This window comes from Tigriopus californicus, chromosome 1 (genome assembly GCF_007210705.1).
Source record: "Tigriopus californicus strain San Diego chromosome 1, Tcal_SD_v2.1, whole genome shotgun sequence".
Lineage (NCBI taxonomy): Eukaryota > Metazoa > Arthropoda > Copepoda > Harpacticoida > Harpacticidae > Tigriopus > Tigriopus californicus.
This window is the reverse complement of record NC_081440.1, coordinates 924,009-949,199: the sequence shown is the minus strand read 5'-3', so window position 1 is coordinate 949,199 and position 25,191 is coordinate 924,009. Positions and strand designations below refer to the sequence as shown.

Genomic DNA, 25,191 nt, shown 5'->3' with positions numbered 1-25,191 from the left:
TTTGGATTCAAGCGCTAAAATGTAGTTCATAATATTTTCAATAGGTTTCCTATCAAGCTCTTGTAAAACTGACCACCCATACGCTCCCAAAAAAAAGATTTTCTAACAACTGGCTACAAATCTCATATGACACTTACACATGTGCAGGCCTGAGGGGAAAATGTGAACTCTTGTGAATCTATTTGTGGATGTTATCGGTCAAACAGATATCTGGAAAAAATTCAATTAAAAGAGAAACGGCAAATTAAAACCTCTGTAGGACAATAACAAAAAATGGCATAAAACTCACAAAAAAAACTTGGAAATTCTAAGCAAGGTCTTGGGGTCTTGAGAAGAAACCGAACGAGACCCTGTCACTATCACTAGGATCCATTTGATAACCAAACCAAACAAAGAAAGTTTTACCCTATACTTATTTCAATTTTTAAAAAATCCTTTTTCTACCTTTTGCATCAATTTCAGATTTCTTATTTTTAGCGGAATTTAATCAGCAGTTCAGGAAGGAAAACTTATGATACTTATTTAAATCTTTATTTTTATGATGTCTGATCCACCAACAGTAGGTTAATCAAAACATATTAACATTAGTTATTATTCCGTTCAAAAACATTGTTTACAAATGAAGGTTTATCACTAGGGCTGGATTGGGATTTCGGGTGATTCCTCCAAACCCAGTTTTTCACCTTTTTGTTGTTTTTTGGGGCAAAAATTAGCAAAAATGTTATTTGCGATCAATTCACTCTTTTTTGTTTTGATGAGAAAGAAAACGAATTCATTTTGTACCATCTTTTAAATGATAATTTTTCGCGCAGACAATTTTTGTCACTTGAACAAAAAACTACTATAAGCAGGTTTTCTCACGAAAGCCATTGAAAGCGTGTTGCTTTGTAAAATCAACAGAATTAAAAAGTTACAATGCTAATTAAACTGAAGAGGTCAAATTCGGTTGCCACATTCGTTTTGCAATTGACCTTTCGAACCAATAGTACCTAATATTTTATCTTTATTCGCCATGCTCTGCTATGAAACAATCATTTTCAGTTTCAAAAGTCGAAACTGTTTATCATTGATGAACTATCATCTAATCACAAACTACATTCACAAGGGATTCTACTCTTTTGAGCAACAAATGATTCGAATTTGTCAGCTCTGGAACACGAATGACGTCTGAAATTAAACGCCCATATTTTGGCTGGTGAAAAGGAAAACGGAGACAAATATTAGGCATGACCAAGTGTCAACGCCATAACACTAATTTTGAGACGAAGGAAGTTGTGTTGGAAAATTTGACCAAAGCGGAAACTTTTTAACTTTGCCATGAACGTTTTAAAGTTGGCGTCTTGAATTTCAGACGCTATTGCCATGTGGCGTTCAAGAGGTTGCATTCATTATTGCAATTGGCTTATGTAAAAAGCCAAATATACTTTGCATTAGAAGCTGAAACGTTCTGTTATCTCACCTTGAGTGTTAGATAGTAGGGCGTATCAAGCGCCCTCTGTGCCCAGATTAGTCTTGTTTCTATTCATCTTAACTAACTCTATATTCCTTGCTTAAACTGGTAAAATCAGTCGCTTAAGGAGAATGCAATTTAGAACCAACGATTTTTGTAAATAAGATTTCGTCTACACTCTTTCTCCATTGAATGGCTTTTGGTGGGAGCTTTGAATTAGTTAACAAATAATTAATTCCTTTTGGTAGAAGTGTGTATTAGCGGACTTGTATGGGGCTTGCCCCCAAAAATTGACCCTTCTTTGGGTTGGACCAAGTTGTAATTCCTTTTTCAAAATATATATGTAAAAAAATGAACTAAGATCGAGTAATTAAAGGCAAGTCACTATTACATTTGTTTTTAGGACGTTCTGGAGTTAAATAGTCAAAGGCTTAAGAAGCTGAAGATTTGAATTTTATGGCGGTCAATACAACACAACTTTGACTTCCCATCCTGAGTTCACAAGGCACGATTTTGGGCCCCATATTTGCCCAAGCTCATTTATTTGACTAGATCGTTTGATGGTATTCGGGGTTAATTTGGGATAAAATGAATGCTTCAGGAGAAACAAAATGTTTCCTTTACTTGGCCGCCCATATCTCTTGAGGCTCGTGGTATTGTAAATCAAACGGGTCTAACCACCATAGAATCCATAGATGATCAATAATGTGTTCACAACACTTGAAACTTCACTTTATTTGTTTCAACGTAAATATCGCGTAACTGGCTCTCACATGATTTGGACCATAGTTTGAAAAAAGCCCAGAATTGGCGTGATGACGCAGGTTCCATAGTTGATTATGTGTGCCTTATTATTCCCTGAGCTCAGCAGAAATGTTTGTCGATGTTTGTCCAACCATTGACCAGGATTTGTAGCACTCTTACTTTCAATGGTTTTGGCCATATTTGCCGGAAAAATGCCACCAAACATTCGTGCATGCAACATACATGCAATGCTGCCTGCCTAGCTCCCCTGAAAACTCGGTCAACCTATCAGGTTCAGTCATCGCCATTAAACGAGCCTGAGTGGTCTGACCCCCGGGTGAGGGAGGATATGGGGAGCTTCTCGATTTGCTGCTCCGTCCAGGTCACTCGGGTTTCTTCCTCACCCCATCAAACAATCTTCTATAGCCAGGCATTGCTGAGCGAGCTCCGACCACGTTGAACGTTGGACGATGGTCGATCATGGACTCGCTCAAGACTTCAAAAGCGCATGGGGAGCAGAGCAAAAACGTATCATTACTCATATTTGTCAATAGTGTCTCGCGCAGTATGGGTCCTTGACTTCATTTACCTCGATCTGGAAAAAAGCTCCATGAAAGAGAAAAAACGCAACAGCCAACCCACCAGCATCTGTGTGCCTACTCAAACTTGGACTAGCGTCAAGTTTTTGAAAATGGCCAAATGATCTTTGAAGTGGAAACGGAAAAAAAACGTCTAGACCCCGGGTAAAGATTGATTGTGCCAAGAAGCAGGGCCTGAAAAAGTGGTTCAAGATGAGGATGGCGGGGGTTGGTCGAAGCGCAACGATTCGGTCCATTACCACTCGGGCGTCTCAAAATCAATCAAAAAATGTCCAGTCAACGGATTTCGCAGTCAATATGACGACTCGTGAAGTTATATCGAAGGACCTCTGTGACCACGGGCTCAAACAATCTGTGCCAGTCCACGATCGACGGCGGCGGAATCCAAGAATGAGACGGCAAACGCACGCACACACACTCACTGGACGGACATGATGGAGCTAAATTTTTCATTCTTAGGGTAACAATCCTCGATTGTTGGACTCGTCGCATGGGAGAGGGCGAGGAACCAATCGGTCACTGCACTTCAATTACTTTACGGCTAGACGTGAACGAGACAATTGTCGTTATTGGAACGCCATTTTATGGGCCTGAAATCTGTGATGATTTGATTCAAACTATCTGGAACCATCCTTATTAATTTGGAGTCCTTCTTTTGAATAACTTCATGTTCATGTTCATGTTCATGTTCATGTCGGGCGGCCACCGACATGTAATAGTTAGGAACTCCGCCATTTGTACAATTAAATAAGGCTTTAGTTGCTTCATCAAACCATTGTTGGGAGAATGATTCCTTCTTACTAACTCACGACATGTTAGAAATTAAGTTGGTCCAACCTGGGATTTGAGTTTGCCAAATGGGTGTAGGGTTGATTTGAAAAAAGCGATTAAGACCACTTTTCAAATTTAACAAGGGATTTCGCGTTTAAGAGTTTGTTATCCAACGAATTGATTTTATGTCGTGAGTTATGGGTTGTTGAGGTGTTTGACAGACTTCTGCATTGGCGCAAAGGCCATGCAAGCTTTCAAACATGTACCTACATAATTTGATATCGCTTTTACTCTCGGTCAAATGACTTACTTCTTAATATTGGTTGTCGCTGAAATGATCGGCGGGTAAGTAATTCGACACCGATAAATAATCCATCAGTGCTTCTCCAACCCCATGATATAAGTTAAGTTCAAGGTGAACGGCAGAAAATAATTAGCTTCGAATTCAAAGAGACCAATGGGATAGCTTTTCTTGCCCTTGAGCAGGTCGGGAAATGCATGCACTCCTTGAAGATCTCCCATTTTGCTCTATCTCCACTTTGGTACTTGAAAAATGATGAAAAAATTTGCAATATTTCTATGTAACTCATGTTGCAAGTAGAATATTGAAATAATCAAAAAAGATGATAGTATCTCTTAACTGCATTGGATACAAATGAAAATGATTTTTGTCCGGTTTTCCGCCAAATTTGGCGAAAAAACCATCTTTCAATAAGGTGCACTTCTGACATTAGTTCTCGACAAGTTCTGAAATTTATTGTGATAACTTGAAATGTCTTTTGATTTATTCTTGCAAGTCTAAATTGCTTTCAAATCGAGAGCACACTATTGAATGCTTAATGGAAGGAGAAACAAATCCACAAGTTAAGTGTTGATTGTTCCATTTCCGTCCATTTAAACCACCTTATAGATCAATAAGTGGTGTACACAAGCTCGTGCATAATTTGTTTTCCCTGATGCAACTTTTGTTTAAAAAACGCTCGTTACATTAAAAAAGCGTGGACTTATTCTCAACTTTAGTTACTAAACAACAACAATGAAAACATATTTTCGTGCAAAAGTTGAACGCTATGGTTATCAAGTTTCGAGAGAAATGCCCCAAAACATCTTCGCATTTTCTTAACTCACAAAATCAAAGCACTCCTGGGGTGAGTCCGTCAAAAGTCGGACACGTGCGAGTCCTTTGATTTTCTAACTTTTTGCTGGACTCGCTGAGTCCGAATTCGAGTCCGACAAAAGGCTCCATTTGCTAAACTCCAACATAACGCCCGTTTTCTTTTTTTTAAAACTTTCTTTTATTTAAAGAGAAGAGTAAGGGATTGCTTGAGCATGTCTTCAAACAAGTAAGCACGAACAAGCAAACTATCTCTTTAATCAGGGTTATAGAGTGGTTTGCCATTTTCAGATTGATTTCAACCCAATGAAATGTTTTTTTCTTCTAGATAAAAGTCTCAAGATTTGGACATTCTATGGATGTTTCATGCTTTATGACAATGATCAACTTCAATTAATCAATAATCTAGTCAGATTTCTGGAACAAGATGTTGGTGTTTTGAGGTTATTTAGGTTATTTTTCTCTATTGAACATCTTTAGATTTTGAAGAAATATGTTGTGAAACATTGTGGCAACTAGAGAACGATTTTGATTTTGATTTTGTTTTATGAAAGTCTTGACAGCAAGTTTGTTACGCTTCAAATGGTTTTGATATGTCATCAAACTCATCATTCTATTCAGTTCTAACATGACCTATAATGGTTCAGAAAAAGGACCAGAAAAAATATATTTTGACAGAAGACGATATATTGTTTGAAGAACTAAATCCTTAACAAGCATAGTCTGGATGTTGACTGAATTGCAGCAAATAAGAGGTTGGCTCGTCATCAATCGTTTGATTCATGGATTTCTAAAAGACCTCTTTCTTTAGATGTCCGTGGCTGATTTCAAGAACTTATCGCCCATTAGACGGTCTTGTACGAAAATGGAAGAAATTTTTAGATGGAGAGAGATCAACGACATGTCAACATATAGCATCTTAACCGAGAATAACACAATCTGCATATTTTTTTCAGATACTCATGAATCATGCTCAGAGCAGCTCACCAAGATCGATCCCTTCAGGTAAGACCATCTTGAAGTGACGAATCTGAATTAGGGAAAATCTATTACGAAGTTCTTTACTTCGGAAATGATTTCTCGGAGCACAGGAACACCAACACCATCATGTTTCAACCGGACGGACGAAAGAAGTGTTTGGTCATTCGCGCAACCTACCTATTGAACTACCTCTCTGATGTTTCCGGCTCAGGCTAGCTTGGTTATAAAATGCCTTCGACTAACGTGGACTTTAAAAGGCTGGTGAAAAATAGGCTCCTGGTCAGTGAATGATTCTATTTTGCTGTCTGACTGATTGGAACGATCACTTTACCGATCGGAGATATGTATAGTCCTTGGTCTCAAGAAGGAGCATACATACCAAACACTCCCCATGATTGAATTAGACTTGTAGTTGACGGTGAAATGTTTTTAAGGGAGATTTGGACATGGTTTCTTAACTCTTGCTTGAGTGATCGTCGAACCACTCAAATCAAGAATCAGGTCAATGGAATTGACCTGAATGATAAACGTCCATCCTTTCAATCACTTTTTGATCTTGACTTTTTGTGTAAAATATTCTGTCTTGATCTTTTTCTAGCTTACCCTTAGTTAGTAGCTTGCTGCACCTTATTATTCATTATTTCGTAATCGAAACATAGGGTTATTTGGCCAGTTTTGGTCCATCTGGTTGTAGACCACCCGAGAAGACTCAAAAAGAGATGATCGCTTATCGAAGGATCGCATCCGTACAGGGTGACCAGATCTAGACAAAAAATCTTAGATCTAGAAAGTAAGTTTTTTTTTTTGGCAAAAATCTCGAAATTCGCTTCTTCTTGCCTGACATAATGTAATCTTGATTTGAATTTTTTTTCTTTGAAAATTCAGCGAATTTGTTTCATTTTGCATAGTTTTGCTAAAAATTCATACAAGTCGATTGTTAAGCCACATCTTCAATATATTTCCCCAATTTGGGTTCCAAATAGACCAACAGGTTTGCAAAAAGTCGGACAGGTAAAAAAGATGTTTTACCACGAACATTGAAGGTATGAGAGAGCTCTCGTATTGGGAGAGGCTAGAAAGGTAGAGACGGTACAGTATTCAGAGGAAGTACGAAAAATATTTAATGCTGAACGTTTTCAAAAGCATTCAGGAGCGTTGCTCTAACCTAGGTTTTCGGATCAGTAGTAGCGACTCTAGGGGTTTAATCCGCGTTTTGAGACCAACTTCAAGCCCTTGAGAATCCCCTTAATTCGAACAATGAAGCCCTCCTCTCTTCTTTCTCGGTCTCCATCATTGAACAATTTACTTCACACAAATTTCTCAGGCAATAGCAGACATTTTCGTGGCTTATCCCCTTGACCGCTTGACCGCTTGACCGCTTTGCCTTATTCTTCAACCAATCTAAGTTAAGAATTTCGATCGACGCAGAATTTCATTGGTTTCTTGAGAGGGTCAAGCGGATAAGCGGTGAAGCAGACAAGCCACGAAAATATCACCTAATATGTAGCCGTTGATCCTGTTGCAGGATGTTAGTCAGACTTGGACAAGTTTTCGACCAAATTTCCTGATCAGCCCAATATTCTTGAATTCGGCGGTCAGATATCATGTGAATTCAAAGTTAAATAAGTTCTTTTTATTTTGTGCTGCTGAGAATTCCATATCCAGTAGGGGGAAGGAGGTCCGCAAAAAATGAAATAATAACCGGGATCATAATTGATTCAGAAAAAATGAGCCCATTTTTTTATCCCTTACCTTGCTACACATTGTGACTATCCCAATTAGTTTGGCTTTGGGGCTGGTCTTCAGATCGAAACTGCATTTTTGTCTTCATTGCCTCCTTTGGTCTGCAAGAGAGTAAAATTCATCACTTGCGCGCAATCTCTATAATTTCTAGTTATTTTCATGGCAGATCTAATTATTTTACTTATCAAAAAACTCTAGGGTTTTGTCGAGATGCTTAAGTGGTCACCCTCCCTCCGTTTTTCTTGCCCGTCAATGAATTAAAGTTGAAGCGGCTTCACAACCATGTTGGGTGACGATGATGATGATGATGGATGGATCGCATGAATATTTGCCTCCATATGACATTGACATCCAAATTGTTGTCGTTCAACGCCATTGTAACCCATTGAACTGATCAATGGCGCTGAAAGCGAGCTAGTCACAGAGAGGCTTGGCTAGAATTCACCAAGGTTGATTCAACCCAATCTAGCTTGACCTTAATCCACTAGTTATTAAAGAATATGAAGTCCAATGTCATGCAGTCTTTTAGAGTAAATCCGTCATTAGTTTGCGGCCTTTGAACACGATCGTATATCCAACCTGAGCAAAAGCAGGCCCAGTATCTATTGATCAGGTGCAGGTTCGTCACATGATTATCGTACTCTTCCTTGCCGTCGTCGGTCTCGTTGTGAGTGTCGTGGTCGTGGTCGCGTCGTCGACAGTGTGGTGGAGGTGGTGGTGGTGTTGGTAGCTCTTTTCGTTTCTCTGGATTTGCCTCGTTCGTGAGCGGTGTCCAGAGTGACGACAAGGCTGTTGAGTGAGTGAGTGAGTGAGGGAGCGAATGAGTCGCTGGACTGCCAAATCCAGAGGACCCTGCTGCCAAGAGATGGATGGAGGTGTTGCTCGTTTTGCGGTGGCAAATTTGTCAGGCATGTTTCTTTCGAGCCCAACCATCCATCCATCCATCTATCCATCCATCCATCGATCCTCGTCGGTGTTCGGGCTTCAACTGGGCGAGCCCTGAGAAGTGAGTGAGTGAGTGGGTGAGTGGGTGAGAGAATCAGTGAGTGTGTGTAGCGTGTATGTGAGTTGACAATTTTCTTCAGTTTTTTTGCCTCAGTCGCAAAATGGTGACTGGGAAGACGCTGCCATTGGGGAATGACACGACGGGAATAGGGGGAAAAAGATCTGTTTCGTCATCTCCATCATCATTATTTTCAACCAAATCATCTCGTCAGCTTTGAACATGGTAAACCTTCAGGAACCAACCCCAGTCAGTTTGGGCGAGCTCTCGACTCAGTTGCATGAGTTCCTCTCCACTCCCCAGGGTCATCTCCAGCAGAATGCCCAAAACAGCCTCATCCATTCGTCCCAATCCAGCCTCAATCATCCAAATCACCATCCCAACCACAACCTCCATTTTCAACATCACCAACAACACCAACACCAGCAGCAGCAACAACAACATCAGCAACATCTTCCCCCTCATCACCATGTCTTGAACAATAATTTGAGTGATGGCCGTCTCAACGGCCACGACGGTCTGGTGGCCAATCCAGGATCCCTGGATCCGAAGACGTTTCTCGACCAGAATCCGGACGATGCCTCCCATTCAACGACGAACAAAACGCTATCCCCCAATGTGGAGTCGCGATCTCCCAGTGAAAATGATAAATATTTGGTGGAAGGGGATGGCACGTGCATCACTCCTCCCAATCTGGTGTCAGTGTCTCAGAATGGTGCTCTTGCCCTGTCTCAAAGTCTCTCGGAGACTTCGCGGAACGATGAGGTCGATTCCAATCGGGTGGACCTCCAGAGTCCACCCGAGGCTCTCTCGTCGTCCTCGCCGGATAAGCGAGATTCTCCCATTGATATTGTGCACGTGGCCACCGAGGAAATCAGGCGTCCCACGCCAATTATCTGTGATGAAATGAAAGTAAGTCGGCTTTTATTACTCACGCCATGGCCACGAGGGACGGAGGACCTCGGCAAAAAAACGATCAACGAAAGCAAATAAACACGAGAACTCTAATCGCTGTCCTGAATGGTATTGCGAAGAAATTGGAAATTGGGCCACGAAAGATTTGATCTTGAAGCATTATCACCTAAAGACCGTAATGGTTGAAATGAACCAATTTTTGCACTTTAGATCATAGGCCAAGAACATTTTTGATGAAATATGATTGGTTCCTTTGAGTGAGTGACAGAGTTTGCCAAGAATTGGGCGGCTGTTTAGGATATTCGTCTTTTCAATGACACGACCTAGTGATGCTCCAACTTTTTAGTTGAAGGAAAATTTGAAGCAATAGTGTTAAGCTGTCAAAGGCCATCGCAGTAGAGAGTGCCAATTGACTTTACGTATGTCACCCTCTTTTGATAAAATCTGATTCAAGATGAGAAACAGCTTCCTCCCCATAGTGTATCCGTGCAAAAACTATTGTGGTTTAAGGTCCCAGAGGTATTCACCATCAGGCTTGTATGAGTCAAAGACAGACACATGTATTGGATGGTGTCCATTTCTCATTCGCCCACGGCTTTGAAGGTGTCGTTCCACTGGTTCTCGATCATGGAGTTGTGTTCCCAACTCCAGCTTGATGATTGTATTTAATTTTGAATGAGGTAATCGCCTTGTGGGGTGATTGCATGTCTTTCCTTAGCTTCGTGGCCTTGCTTTGGCATGGTTTATAGGCAGTTACTGCGTACTCCAATGCAAGATGGGTAAGTCACAACGACCACGACGATGGTGGTTCTGTGTCTCTCTCTAATGGAGACCATTGAGAAAAACAAACACTTGTCTCCACAGCATTTTACCATGCATTCAAGTCAAGTTCTGGCCTCGTCTGAAAAGCGAAGAGACGATCACCATTGTACGCTGTACATACTACGTATGTATAACTCGATAGGAATACTGCGTACTTCGTACATCTATTCTACCTTCGAAGCAAAGTCCCTCAATCTGTTAGTTTGAGACGACAGCAAATTTTAGCCTCAACTCACATTGCTATTCACTACCCAAAGGAAGAGTTTACATAATGCCTCTGATCAAACAAAAGACGGGCTGATGATTCCAATCTCAATCCTGGCCAACGAACGGCTGGTTTGGATATCCTATGTACAGCATGTTTCGTTCAATTACAAGTTTTAAAGAGCCCCAAGTACAGTAACTAAGTCCGTATTGATCGTAAATGGATGGAATCATGGCTTGAGCATCCCATTTCGTCTCTGCGGACATTGGTTGAAATGCTCAAGCCGGATTGAATGTGTGCAAGTTCAATTGCCTTCACCTCAGAATCTCTTAAGTCAATAAAGCCTCTCCCGTCCTTAACGTCTCTTGTTTCCTCGTCCTCCAACGACAACATTCACTCAGCGGACAAAGATCAACGAACACTCGCAAAAACGAGGAATTTTCAAACATGCCAATGACAACCAGTACCTGTACAAGTACTCATACTCGCTCAGACACCTCATAGCAAACCATATTGCGCCCCGAAGTCAGGCTCAAAGAGGAAGGAGAGGTTTAGAATCTTGATGCTGTCTCTACCTCTCCCTCTCCTTCTTTCTCTCTCTCTTTTCTTTTTTTCTCTTCCCATGAGGCATTTATTTAAGCTAGAGTGGTCACAAATATTAATCCCAGATCATTAATCAAAAGCACGTCTACTGCCTTTTGAAGTCGACGTCAAAGAGAAATCCAAAACACTTCTTCTCGTTCTTGTGCTTGAATTTCCATCCGATCATCCAAAGTAAATAAGAACACACCTCCGACTGTCCACCCAACCTCCTCTAGCTCAATGCTCACGAGGCTTAAATGCATTCTTGCCATTTTTCCACCAAAAGATCACATTGAAGCGAGGTTAGCGCTTCTCAAGGTGACCAATTAGCTCCTTGGAGATCTTTTTTTTCGATACCTCATCTCAAGGCAAGTTCGTTTTGATAAGTAAAAAGGAAAGATACGTAGAAAAAAAAATCTGATTTGTTTACGCCTCATTAGCTATGGATGAATGGCTTTCTTGAATTCCATACCAATCTATGGCACTCTTCATAAACATGGGTTTCTTTATGATCGGTTGGTATCCATGATGTATCTTGGTACCAATGTGTACGGATAGTAAGTAGCATCAGGTGGTGTCGGATGATCGGGGATGCTGGGGGAGACGCATCCATGAAATGCATCATTCATCATGTTCACATTGGCTCTGGCTCTTTGTCAACTTGAAGGTTTCTTTCAAGCCGTGAAAGCCGCTATCTCCCAATCAAACCCGATTGCAGAATCTGGCCCATCGTAGCACGATAATCACTGAAGATTTCTTTCCCTGATTTTGATCTTCATATGACCAAATGAATAATCTCACAAGACGCTCGCTTCTTAGCGGCTTCACTCAGTTTGTGATGATTCCTTCTCAGCTTGACCAGTTTTGTTGGTGGGTTTCGTTAAAAAAACACACCTCAATCAAAAGTCAGGAGGAGGATCGTTCATGGCTTTGTGAGGAAAAACGTGTTCAAAGGTGCTGGCGGCTCATTATTTATCTTGGATCCAGTTGTGACATCCCGTCACCATTTGTCAACTTCTGACACCTTTTTTTCCAACCCGAGGCCTCGTCTCACAATAAAAGCGACCAAACAGGCAAACTCCTTTCAAAGCCTTTGCTTACACTTACATGAACGGTTACATACAAATCGAGGCTAAAAAAGATTGACCGCATTGGACGTATTTGAGTAGTGCTAGTATTCGTTTGTAAATGATCGCTCCCTTGATCCAAGCCATTTAGGTCCGCTAAACAAACGGTGTTTCATGCAAGGGCCTAGCTGCAAAAGATCTGAGAACGAAAGGCTTCTTTTGGCTAACTTACCTGCACATACACTAGGTACTACTATATGTTGTGGATGGTAAGCGAGAGACCACTTTTGGCAGCGTAAATTGCTTCTTCTTCACGTCCATTCTTCGGGCCCAGTCAAGTGTTGATTAGCCAATTCGAGGGTTTTGTTCAACGTTTTCTACGTGATTTCACATGGGATGCTTTTTTCAATGAAATTCTATTGTGGTCTCAAAATGGCAATGAGAAAGAGAGATGAAACGAAACGAAGGGGGATCAACCACCGCCAGCATTTAGCTTGTGCGTTGGCCTCTACCTAGTCTACCACTATTATGTGCTTGTGTAGTATCTGTGGTTCGATGTGTGTCTACCGTCCCTAAGGTATACAAATACTACAATGGAGAATTACTTGTTGGTAAGGAGGGGAAATACAGTTCAGTGGTCCTGCCTTCCAACTCTTTTGAAGTAAACTGAAACAGAGACCCTTTAACCCACAGCCCTGTAGTTTCAGGTTGGGATGATACTTCATATGAATCTCTACATATCTATTAGTTCATAAAGGAAAAAAAAACGGCTACTTGGTGTTGGAGATAGACGACGCTGTGAAATTCAATTAGTGTCCACTTATTTGTGCCCTCTTGGTTCAAGGTAAATGGTTGGCGCGGCTTTGTGACAAAGTGTTTCTGTTATATGAAACCTTCTCAAAGGTCTTTTTGAACATCCTAATGATGGGGTTGGAATGGGAAGTTGGTGTAAATTCGAGTAATTGGACTCCCACTTGCTTGCTTCTGTGAGTGTATTTAAATGTTGAATATAGTTGTTGCGGTTCAGTGAGAAAGTCATTTGAGTTATGAAGACTTGTTTGATTCCACGCAATGATCAAGCAAAAAATATAATCCACGTTAAAGATGAACTGATTTGAAGAACGCGGATAGCACGACAACATTTATTCTACAGCTGAAATGATCAGGTGCTCAATTTGTTTTGTTATTTGCTGATTTGACCATAAACGACCTCGAAAGCATAACCAAGTCCGTAAGCACCAGCATATCCATTAAAAGATATATCATTGATCCGCGACCCTGCTCTGTTCACTCGAATTATCATTACTAGAGCCAAGAATACCTCTCCGGGATTGAGAGAAATAATGAATTTTCAATGAGACAACCAAGGCAGGGCGGAGAAGAGCGCGTCGAGCGATTTCTAGTTGGTGTTCTATAGCTTTTTCGCCAAGGATAATTGAATAGCTCAGAATGAAGTCCCAGTCATCTGGAACAGTGCCATTTAAATCTTAAGCCAGACAACAACTAACACGTCCATTCTCCCAGGTAGGCTCATAATCTTTCATAAATGCAAGAATGCCTGACAACAGCCCATTTCAAATTAAAAACGAGTCCTTCTCGGAAGTCATTTTTTTCGCCAGGAGAGCGAAAGAGTCTGATCCTTTTATGGCTGTCGTTACTTTTTTCCCGTGGTAGTTCAGCATTTTGGTCCCAGTTTGTGGCGGAAATCTGTCTTCGGAATTGCATTCTTCCACTTTGCATTGCACTTGGGTGCACAGCCCAGAAGGAGAGAAAGAAAAGAAAAGAAAAAAAGCATAGCGTAGTAGGGGTAGTTCTGTCTGAAACAGCTTCGGGGAACTCCTTCAACTCTTGAGGAAATATGGCCCTTTTAACCATTTGAGATGGCGTAATTTGGCGAGTCCTTCTTGCGCTCGGAAAAGAGCTGAACTTGATCAAAACTGCATTATTGTTTCGGTGTGTTGTTCCCATACCAAACAATTGCATTCTGTGATTTGCTCATCGTCATGGCCAGGCCCTTCTGCTTTTGCTTTTCTCCATAGACAGATACTGTATACAGTACAAATGTACACTAGTACTGTACAAGTGTCTCAAAACAGAGCGACTGCAGCAGGACCGTGTTCAAGTGAAAGGGAAAGGGCACAATCATTGTTGCCTCCCGACAAAATATGGCTTGTCATTAAAATGACACACCAGAAATATTGAATCTGGGCTCAAATACTATTGGCCTTGTCACTTTTGGCGAGGAAAAATCCCAAACATCATCATACACAAATCCAAGTGAGTAGCAACAAAATGTACCGTAGGTACGTGTCCTACGTCGCTTCCGATTTCGTTGCTTGGAAGCGTGTCTGAGTTTCGGAAATCCCCGGAAAATTATTCCACTCGCTTAAAGGCGACGGACAATGATGACCGGGCACTTCTTCAATCAAACGGTACAATGAGTCTCCGGAAATGCACCTTCTCAGCCCCCCCCCCTTGGCGCAATGTTTACAGATCAAAAAGTCAATTCAGCAGAAAATTTGAACCAATTTTCAGCCAACTANCCCCCCCAACTTTATCTTGGAATTTTACAGGTTGCATACAAATCAGCAATCAAATTCACCCTAATTTGATAAGCTTCTAGGCTGTTGAGCCAACTTTATGATGGGTCATTTTCCCTTCTTGTTATGAGACTTTACTAAAAGACTGCGGACGATCTTTCTTCTCCTCCTTGGTCCTTTGACCAAGATAAAAACCGATGATTAGACCATCGGTTGTTGACATCGTTGTTGGCAAATTTGAGGCTTCCTCCTCACTTGTTGTTTCCACCGTCAAGTGGGGATGAGCCACTTCTTCCACAATGTAGCGCCGCTTGGCGCAATGTTTACAGATCAAAAAGTCAATTCAGCAGAAAATTTGAACCAATTTTCAGCCAACTATTTCCACTACCATTACGATGAGCGCTGGCGCTAACAATAGCAGAAGTAGTAGCTGCTGCCACTTCCCACTCGAGCAGCAAAGCAGAGATGGTTCGTCTACCATGGTTGTCCCCCCAACCGATCAGTCTGAGCTATACCAACGCGCCTGCTGGGCATACCATCAAAACCGGCGGCGCCAGGCAGTGGCCCTCATGCAAGCGTCGTCGTCGATGTCGGCATTGGCGCAAATGAAGTGGCGATTCTCGGCGCCAGTCTCGGACTCACCTCCGGCACTAACGAGAGCCAATCAACTCGAGCAACGGGAAATGGAGCGTCGAAGGACCGATGGGGATCTTTATCAGAATAACACGACTGAACAACAACAGAGACAAGAAGAACTTGAAGTGGGTCGTAGAAAAGACGATGATGGTGATGATAATGCTGATGAAGATGACGATGATGAAAGTAAAGAAGATGATTCCGATGTTGTTGGCGATGATCTGGAGCAAAGAGATCAATGTCAACCACTGAGATATTCCCCACACCACCATGATTATGAGGTTTTTACTTGGAGTGCTAATCATTTTTCACACTCACCAATACTTATTGATCACTGCCAATGAGACCTTGCATGGTATTGCATCCTTTTAAACAATAGATACACGTGACTAAAGATACGCAATTTATTAATCACCTATTAGATCCATGTGCCTTTAAGGGCTTATTCGAGCACGTCTAAACATGTTGTTTTCTCTCCCTCTCGATCCAGGGTCGTGTACCATGGAACCTCGCTGGTTTGGTGGGTCTCCAACAGCCCGGAGGAGTACCCGGATCCGATCCATCTCACGGTGTACCAGGATCCTCGGGGGGAGGTGGGTTGCCCCACCCGCTACCCCACCATTACTCAAGCCATTACCCATCTCACACAGCCGCACACTATCCTCATCTCTTGCCCCCGCCCCCCTCGGGCGACCCCTGGCCTTCAGCTGGTCCTCCCGATGGGGTGGGCCACTCCCTCGCCACTTCGGTGGCCTCGTCCATTACTGGCAACCCGGTGGAAGCCTTATCCTATAAAATGGATCCCGAGGCTGTGGCAGCCATGCACCAACATCAGGCAGCTGCGGCTGCCGCAGCAGCTCATCAGCATCAGGCCCATCAGGCCATGTATTACCCTCATCAGGTAAGGCCGTTCCACATGCACTATGTATGTACAACGTTTTAAGTACTCGATCTCGGCATTAATTGCCTCATCTCTGTGTCTTTCTTCGTTACGCGGAGCGTATTGACAATTGACATGACTTCTTTTTGTTACGTGTGGATGGACACTGACTGGGAGGGTTGAATGAGTTCTTTTGATCTCGACCAATCCATTAAGGCAATCCCTTTTCACCATTTTCTCAAGCATTCTGTTGTTCTCAGCGACGACTTTGACCAAAGCAATTCAAATGAACAGCCAAGTGGCGTTGTGGCGACGTGTCTCTCTATCTCTGGCTTTTGTGTGCGGGAAGGAGCAATCCCAGAGTACTGCACTACGTACGTACTACTGTACTGAAGATGCTTGGGAGATAGACAAGCCACGAAAAAAAGGGAATCTTCAAATGGCCTCTATCAAACTCAACCGGGTGTTAGCCGGGTGATGTGGGGATGCTGGCCTTAGTACCGTCGCTCTTGTGTGAGAATGAGAAACCGACTTAATTAATGGAGTGGGGGAATTCCTAACAGAAACACCCTGTTTCCTTTTCGTCCCTTACTGTTCTGTTCACTAATGGTTGAAGTAGTAAGATGCTCTGGTGCTCTGGTGCTCTGGTTGGCAGAGCGCAGAGATCAGTGTTGCTACAGCTACCATCACTCCTGCTGTACATATCTGCTTCAGTTTGGCCTGAGTCTGAGTCTGACTACTGACTGACTCCTTCAGTTTGGCCATCGTACTACTAACGGTCTTATCCAATGACAAGACAAAAATTCTTCTTTCCAAAGTTCAATTGTTCTCGATTCTGAATCAGCCCATGATGCTTTGACTCTCTTCTTCGCTTCTTCTCTGTGTCCACACACTACATGCACCACGTACCAGCAATGCCAACGACGAACCACGAGGGCCATAATGAAGCCAATTCCAATTCCAATGTCTGACTGACTGACTGACGAAAGAACAGACGAACATCCGCGTATGCATGCATAAGGAACACTCATAGATGATTCTGAGAATGAGCCTCTCAATATCTACTTACCTGCTTAAATCCACGAGAGATTCAATAGTGGGCCAATGTCCAATGATTCCCGTTTTCACTTCATCTTGTAAAAGCTGAAACATGATAAAAAATAACTTTCCATTGAAAGCAGAAGCTGGAGCTTACTTAGTCTCAGGTTTAGTTCATATTCTTTTTAAATTCTCGCGTCTCTTTTTTCCACTAGTAAACTGGCTATTGATTTAAAGCTTTGTTGTCTTTTAATCTCATTCTAAAACTAGCTTTAATTTACGAATCCCTGGATTTTTTGTGAAAATGAAAAAAGTGTTGTGGATTTACATTTCAAAGATACATGATACCATAAAAACCTGAATGAACCTTTTCCTTGCGTTCTAGTCCTCGTCAAGCCCCTCTGTGAGTGTGGCCAATGAGTCCTCTCCCTCCGCTGGAGGCGTGTCCACTCCGTCGGGCAGTGCCCCACCCAATCCGGTGACTTCGGATCCTTTGTCAAACTTTCAGTCAATACAGGCCATTGAATCCCAAGATGTGATGCAAACACTACATCAGTATTTCGAAGAAGGTAAGATTAGACAATTGGTTAAAATTCATCTTTACCCCGGACTTGTTTACTTACATGCACACACACAAACACACACACACACACACATCCTCAGGTGGACGCATAATTAGTTTTTGACGTTTGACGTATTTCTCTGAAAAGGGATCCAATGACTGGAGCCTTTCCTTGGCTTTTAATTACGTTCTTGTATTTGTACACTCGATTATTAATTGCTTATTCCAGCTACGTAGTAGTGGTGGTAGACCAAGCCGAGTTGGTTGATACCACTGTGAATGCTTTTGTTTGTGTGGGGCCCTGATTACCGCCTCATTCAGAATGCAAAGTTCATCTGAAACAAAGGGTTTAATAATTTTCACATTTGGCATAATAGCTGGAACGGTAGGTGCTTACAGGATTGGTTCCCTAATGAATAATGGATCGCCCTTGTTCTCAATGCTGAGATGAAAAGTTCAATTCCTTCCAACCGACCAACCAACAGAGTTTGACAATTCAAGGAGAAAACTGAATGAAGGAGAAATATCCAACGAAACCAACGAAGGGGATCATCGCCTTCAATATTATTGGAATCCGTCAAACACGTTTGGCATTTTAATCGTGCCTCTCAATAGCGCACTTGTCGTGTGGAACTATTTCCAATCAAGGACGACAAGTGATGGCCACCAACCTTTTTTTCTCCTTCCTCTTGGATTGAGAGCGTATTTGCATTCACATACATCAAATCGAAAGTTGAACTTTTCAAGGGGAAAATGTGCAAATATCAGAGATCGGCTCCGTCTTTAACCCCATGGGCCGGTCGCTTAGCTTATCCAACTCTCAACCTCTCATCCAAAGGACATAACTCCTATTTCAAAAACCACCAAAGGCCGTGCAGTGAATGTTAAAAAACCGCTAAAATATTGAGTCTGAACTGAGATTCCGTGTCTCAAAAGTACAAGTAATGAAAGACAAGTCAATTCTCACAATAAGAAGCTTTTATCGCCAATCGAGATCATGCCAATAAAAATAAGTGTGATAAAAAAAGTTGCTCAAGTATGAACAGAATGAATTACAAAATATATGGTCTGCAGAGCAAAATCGATTATCTAAATTATGATATCACAAAGGACGATCCCTGCCCAAGACCTAACTTGCTCTTTTCCATTGCAGAAACAGGCAACTGGATTGATTCTGGTCAAGGGGTTCCACCACACCATCACGCCTCTCATCCCGCCCTTTCCGAAGCTTACGCCCAAGACTACGGAATTGGACGGTAAGTTAAAATAAAAACACAAGGAGGGATGCTTTGGGCGAATGCCTGCCATGTTTTTTTCTCATCTTTCCCATGTTTCCTTTATTGCGGGCGCACGCACTGCAACAAAACGCTCCCCGGGCTTTTGGCATTCAGAATTGTAGCCAAATTTTATGGAAAATCCTGGAATCCATAAACATCATTTACCTCCGCTGTAGAAGAGAGAACTGGCAAGGTGTAGTGTGTAGGGGGGAACTGGTTCGTTTTGTGTGTGATATGCACTAAAAGTCAGGAGAATAGGGATTGTCGGAAGAGTGCATTCATTTTACGCCGTCCACATTTTGTTCTCGTTCAGGAGAGACTCAAGGCCTTTGGATTTTCTGGATTGGGAGTCTTCCAGAAATTGGAAAGATTGTCATAAAAAAGGTACAAGTCTGCCCTAATTTCGAAATGGATTAGTATGGGCTGAAAAGGGTGATGTTGATGAGATGCAGTTGGAACGGATCAAGTCTGTTGGTTTTAGCCCACTGGGATTGCCTAAGTAAAAAAAGGTATAAACGGAGGGAGAGGAGGCAAGCAAGGCAGTATGATGGAACTCAAAAGAGAGAGAGAAGAAAAAAAGAATCATAAAACTTGCAAGTCAGCAAAAGTTGCACCTCCACTGAGTTGCCATTATTCCTCCACTGCATTTGCCATGGGTGCTTAAGAATGCACAGCAAATACGTACGGATACGTACATACATAAAAAAGGGGAAAGAGGATTCGAGTGAAAGGAATTGATGAAACAAAAAAGTGGCGTAAAAATAAAACACCATAGTCAAAGATATCTTTTTAAACATTCAGAGTGGTAACAAGTGGCCGCGTATATGATCAAGTTCTGACATCATGTCTTCGACAACTTAACATAACGTGTATGTAGCAATCGCAAGATGCACTTCAGATTCTGACGGGCCTTTAAGATGCCCATTTTCATGCACGATTTTCCTTGTTCAAAATGTGTAGATGATTTAGTCCCCACTCGAAAGTCAATGGAAGTAGATATGTACCCAGAAATATGCTCGCGTGCGTGCCACAAAACTTGACACTTATACACTTATATACATTTTCATATTAATTAACGTCAATTGTACTTGTAAGAATTGCGTACATGTAATCAATGACCAGCTACTCCTTAGCTGAATACATGTGTTTAAATGCAAAATACATTCAATTCACACACACTATTACACAGATCCAAAGAGATCCATACGACAAAACCATCGGGAAAGGACGTACTATGTACTATTTAAAAACTATCCAAGACTCTCTACGTGATATAATGCACATCTTGCAAATTGTGTTTCACATTTTCCTTCAAGCTCGTGATTCGGTTATACAATTATGGCATTACTTATGTGGTTCTAAGATTTTTCGTTTTTTAAGCTGCATTGTTGTCAAACTCAAGGAAATTCAAACGATCCAAATCGTAAGATGACAAGCTTGAGGCACAAAACAATTGCAGTTTTTGCTCTCCACCTGCATCTCAAATTAACCATGTCATGGCAAAATTTCATACCGAAGTGAATACGATTGTTTCCGTCTCTTTGTCCGTTCAACCTTTATGCTTTTCAACTCGTTTTCGATTCAGGTTGACTCGTTGAATCAAGGTTTATTTGACGTTTTAGCCCGATAATTGTTGATGCCCTACATAAAACTCTCATCCGCCAGGAATGAATCCGAGTCTGCGTAAATTGTCACTTTTTGTGTTTGTATTAGTGATGGTCTCCTAGAGTCTGGAACATTTTCTCAGGCTTGCTTCAAGGCAAGGTGTTGAATAGTTGGTTTTCATTTCTATTTTCCACCAATTCCTGTTCGTTGTTGCTTTGATCAGATGCACCTGGGCAATAGAAGGATGGAAGGATGGATGGATGGATGGATGGATGAATGTAGAAGAGAGAGGAAAGAGAGAATGAAAGAATGGAAAGAAAGGGCTCTTGAACAAATGAAGACAAATTCTCTCGTTGGAGATCGGGGTGTTCTTTATGAAAAGGCAATCGTCCAGAACACTTGGGAGACGCGCTTCTGCATCTTCAGCAACCAACAGTGCCACAATCCATACAGTCCATAGTCCTCTCTCTCTCTCGTTCATACAGTAAATCACGTGTTGTGGATTGCTACTACCATTTTGCCATCCATGCCATCACACACACACACACACACACATACAACTCAGTTTGGCTGCATCCTGTTGGTGGCAAATGGCAATTGAATTAGATCGCGGCCTCTGATTGCCAGATGCAGTCACTGATAAAGAATTCGCAAAGAGTTCGATGTCCTCAGATGATTCCAGTTGAGGCCAAGTCACTCAAGTGAGACACGTGGAGGAGAAAAGAAGAATCGATTGCGCGAGTTTGATTGAAATGATGGTTCATGGCTTGGAGATTGGAATTAAGTTTGATTGACCAAAAGAAGGTGGGATCATTACTGGATTCCATGGCGGTTCCGGTTGGTGGTTATCCCGGGGAATTTCTTTGATTATGGCTCCCTCATCATTGCTAATGTACCAAGACGAATTGGATAATTGTCACTGAATGGCGATGGCTGTCTCTCATCATCTTTAGAACAAGTTAAAAAAACCATGGAGTGTCAAAGCGAGCGAGTACAACATACCTTTCATTGTAAGGTACAAGACTATAATTTACGCTCTTTCGGTGGGTAGAATGATGCTTGAATCGAAGTGATCGATGGCTCTCTCCACGTGCGTCTTCGAGAGTTGGATGTGGCACATCCGTCCCAATTTATTAATGTCTACCTGTGACCAACAGACAATGTAGTAGGTGAACCGCGAATCATGATCCATTTCTCAAGGAATGGTTTCACCATTTCAGAACCGGTTACACGGACCGGAAAAAGAAGATCATCAAGGAGTGGACCAAGTCATCCTCTATCCCTACTTCTAACAATGGCAACTCATCATCCACCTCATCGTCGGCCACTTCAGCCGCGGCAGCTGCTGCGGCTGCGGCTGAAACGGCTGCCCGGTCAGCAGCCATGGCGGCCGCTACGGGAGGTTACGAAAATTTCCTATACCACTCCTATAACATAAAAGATGAAAGCGCCCTTAGAGCGGCCGAGTACCCTTACAGTCATCCGGCGGCTTATGCGGCATATCAAGAGGCGGCAGCAGGTCTGGTCCATCCTTACGCCCATCACATGGTGTCTGCTGTGGCCGCAGCGGGTAGTGTGGGATCTGAACCGAGTCCGGCGGGTCGGCCGGGTCGGCGGAAGAAGAGGAATGCGGCCGCCAGTGCCGGAAGTGCGTCTTCATCAACTCATTCGGGTGGTGGTCATTCCGGACTCACTCGAGACGAGCGCAAGGCCTTGACTCTGAGTTTACCCATTACCGTTCAAGACATCATCCACTTGCCCATGGACGAGTTCAACGACCTCCTTTCCAAGCACGAGCTCTCCGAAGAACAACTCACCCTCTGTCGGGATATTCGGAGACGTGGCAAAAATAAGGTCAGTTTGGCAGGCAAGAGGGCATGTTTGATTCGTCGAGAATGCGAGAGTGTCACAGTGACTGTAAACGAAAGGGGCACGAGGCTTGGGCGTCCAATTAGAAATCGCTTGACGAAGATTAATTCCCTCGGTTAGAGGAAAAGACAATAGATGAAGTGGAATGGTCGGTTGGTGTGTTTTCGACACGTTGGGATTGGATGGTTTCACGATGGACGTGTTCGATTTTGTGTCTTGATCCCTTGCAGGTGGCGGCGCGGAATTGTCGCAAGCGTAAAATCGACCAAATCAAGCAATTAGAGGATGATGTCCAACGAATTCGTTGCAAGAAAAGCGAACTCATCGCCGAGCACGAGAAACTCGTGGCTCAGCGATCTCACTGGACCGACCTCGTCAAGCGACTCCACGATTACATTCTCAAAGTAAGTGTGTTAAGCATGTGCAGATTGACACTTGGTAGGAGATCTGGGTCAACGACAAAATATCAATTCATTTCCTCCTCCCAATGTATCTGCAGGAAGTGGGCCATGACCCAAGTCAGTGGCAATTGCAAATGGACCACAGCCGACAAGTGCATATTATGCCTCGAAACCTCGCCGATGAAACTGATCCCTCCAAGGTATGCATACGATTGATTGCCAGATTAAGTTGGCGATTGGACTGGATTGGATGAAACGTTGCTTTCCCTATGATTTCAGCTTCCGGCCCCTTATCATTATGCGCCCTCGGTGGGTCCTCCAGTGATGGAACAGACCGTGATGCCAAATTAAAATTACCAAGGCTGTCGCCACCTCCTCACTCCACCTTCCATCCTCACCGTTTATATGCTAATATGGTACGAAGGGTACCATAACCACTAGAATCCGCGAATTTTACCACTTCCCTTTGGCCATCCATTGGACGAACGGGGATGGAAAGTGACCACCCACTTCATGATGGATAGCTGTTTTACCGCTACTCGTATATCTCTGATTTCACCAGGCTGTGATAGAATTTGTTTCAATAAAGGCACGCCTCGTCTTCAATGGAACAATCATGATTGATCTCATAATTATTTGCATGATTAGTGGTAAAAACTGTATGTTGTCTCATTGTCTATAATTGTTTGCCTTTGGTTAGCCATTTAGGTAGTTTGTCAGCGCTAGTAGTTTGAATCTTAGGCGGGCTGACATCCGTGGAGTCAGAGGTAGGCTCTGCGGTTATCGACCGGGAACCGCATGTTGACGGCTGATCATTCAGAGCACTTTGGCATATTTCGGCCACATCTTGACTTGGAGGTCGAACGAGTCGCGTGGGGCGTTTTCTATCCGCATTCCTCACAGCCTGACGAGCTCCAGCCTGATTGGAGAGGCTTTGGTCCAGCTCGGACTTCAAATATCGGTCGCGTTGAGCGGGGGAGGTAAAGTAAAGCAAGGCCGACGGCACACAGCCCGCATCCAACAAATTCATATCCGGTGATAATATCGTCTTAGGCGGGGTGACGAAGAGGTCAAAGGCGTCATCCGAATGGATTAAGAATTGCTGAATGAATGCTTTGACATCGGCAATGGTTTGACCGGAGAGAAAGACCCCCTGGAGCACGAGCTTATCCGGGAATTGTATCCGGATGACGGATTTATGAAACTGTTGAAGGGTCTGCAACTTTTGAGCCTCTTTTTGCGCCTCCTTGTACCCCTTGGTCACGAGTTGTTCGCCTTCTTCCAATCGTTTCACTTCCTTGATGCGCTCCTGATACAAGCGCCGCACCTCTTCCACGGTCAAATCAAAGAATGAATCGTCCACCTGGCATCGCGCACTCACGGATCCATCATCTAATCGATACACCACGGCTGAATGGTCCTCGTGGATATAATTAATCACGGGCTCCACCTTCACCTCAGTCCCCACGACAACGTCTTGGGCGGAGGAAGAGGAGCTACCAGGGTCGGGCTCGGATTTCACGGGTGCTTCAACTTTGACGGCCGGTTCGGGACGGGCTGGCGATTCGACCTCATCTTTTATGATTTTGGACCCTTCCACCTCCATGGGCTCGACGGGTTCCACCGGCTGATCCACGGGTTTGGGGATCAAGTGTTCCGTGCCGGTGTCTTCCAAGGTAGCCCGCATAGGGCGAATGGGCGGACTGGACGAGCGTTGGGCCTGGCCATGACGGACTTGGATATCAAATGTGCCTTTCAATTGGCCTTGCGAGTGCTGGGCCTTGGTTAAGAACCGCAAAAGCACCCGACCTTCACCGCCGGCCAAGGTGTGCAGCGTTTTGGCCGCCAAAACGTCTCGACCGCACATTTCGGATCGGCCGAAAACCACCACGGGCATGATGGGATCCTCCGCAGCCGGCACTGGCACCTCAAAAGCGGCCAACACCGCCCAAAGCGATAACTGACCGTCCAAGGCCAACTTTTTCCGTTGGCCCGTCTCGTCTTGCAAGGCCACCTGGATGGGCGTGGCCCGTCGTTTCTCGTCCTCGGCCAGCTCTTGGGGCGTTTTTTCCTTGAGCTCGAGCCAGGCCTTATTGGGCAGACCCGAGTGGCGCACCAGTTGCGTGAGGGACATTCGCTTCTGATGATGCAGCACATGAAAGTGATGGGCTTGGAGCGAACCGCCCCGTTTCTGACACGCTGCCCGCACCACATCCGTCAGGGTATCGTTGGGCGTGCTGGGCACGGTGACCGTGTGACCCGTGGGACAGAGCACGTTCAACACAAACTTGGACATGAGGATATGGGCACCGGACCGCTCAGGATATGATGAAGCCCTGCCCTACTACGGGATGACTAGGCCTGCATTTTTTCCCGTTCTTTCTCAC

At 43.4% G+C, this 25,191-nt stretch overlaps 2 protein-coding genes across 3 annotated transcripts in view; one reads left to right on the top strand and one right to left on the bottom strand.

The window, feature by feature from the left end:
• Positions 1-23,419, top strand: part of LOC131878435 (segmentation protein cap'n'collar-like) — a 26,710-nt gene extending 3,291 nt beyond the window's left edge. Inside the window, exons 2-9 of one of the 2 annotated variants that reach the window (XM_059224423.1) lie at positions 5,635-5,683; positions 15,663-16,073; positions 17,476-17,659; positions 18,806-18,908; positions 21,755-22,388; positions 22,634-22,807; positions 22,903-23,004; positions 23,084-23,419. In XM_059224423.1, the coding sequence (XP_059080406.1) occupies positions 5,648-5,683; positions 15,663-16,073; positions 17,476-17,659; positions 18,806-18,908; positions 21,755-22,388; positions 22,634-22,807; positions 22,903-23,004; positions 23,084-23,155 (1,716 nt within the window). In that variant the 5' untranslated portion in view covers positions 5,635-5,647 and the 3' untranslated portion in view covers positions 23,156-23,419. Of the gene's footprint in view, positions 1-5,634; positions 5,684-8,122; positions 9,318-15,662; positions 16,074-17,475; positions 17,660-18,805; positions 18,909-21,754; positions 22,389-22,633; positions 22,808-22,902; positions 23,005-23,083 lie in introns of those variants that run through there. The other variant, XM_059224414.1, reaches the window with a different exon arrangement.
• Positions 23,406-25,191, bottom strand: LOC131878485 (tether containing UBX domain for GLUT4-like). Its single transcript, XM_059224469.1, has one exon. It carries the CDS (start codon positions 25,098-25,100, stop codon positions 23,481-23,483), a length of 1,620 nt encoding a protein of 539 aa, XP_059080452.1. The 5' UTR covers positions 25,101-25,191; the 3' UTR covers positions 23,406-23,480.

Coding starts and splice junctions, on each gene's coding strand:
- LOC131878485 (XM_059224469.1), bottom strand. CDS start 25,100: ATGTCCAAGTTTGTGTTGAACGTGCTCTGTCCCACGGGTCACACGGTC.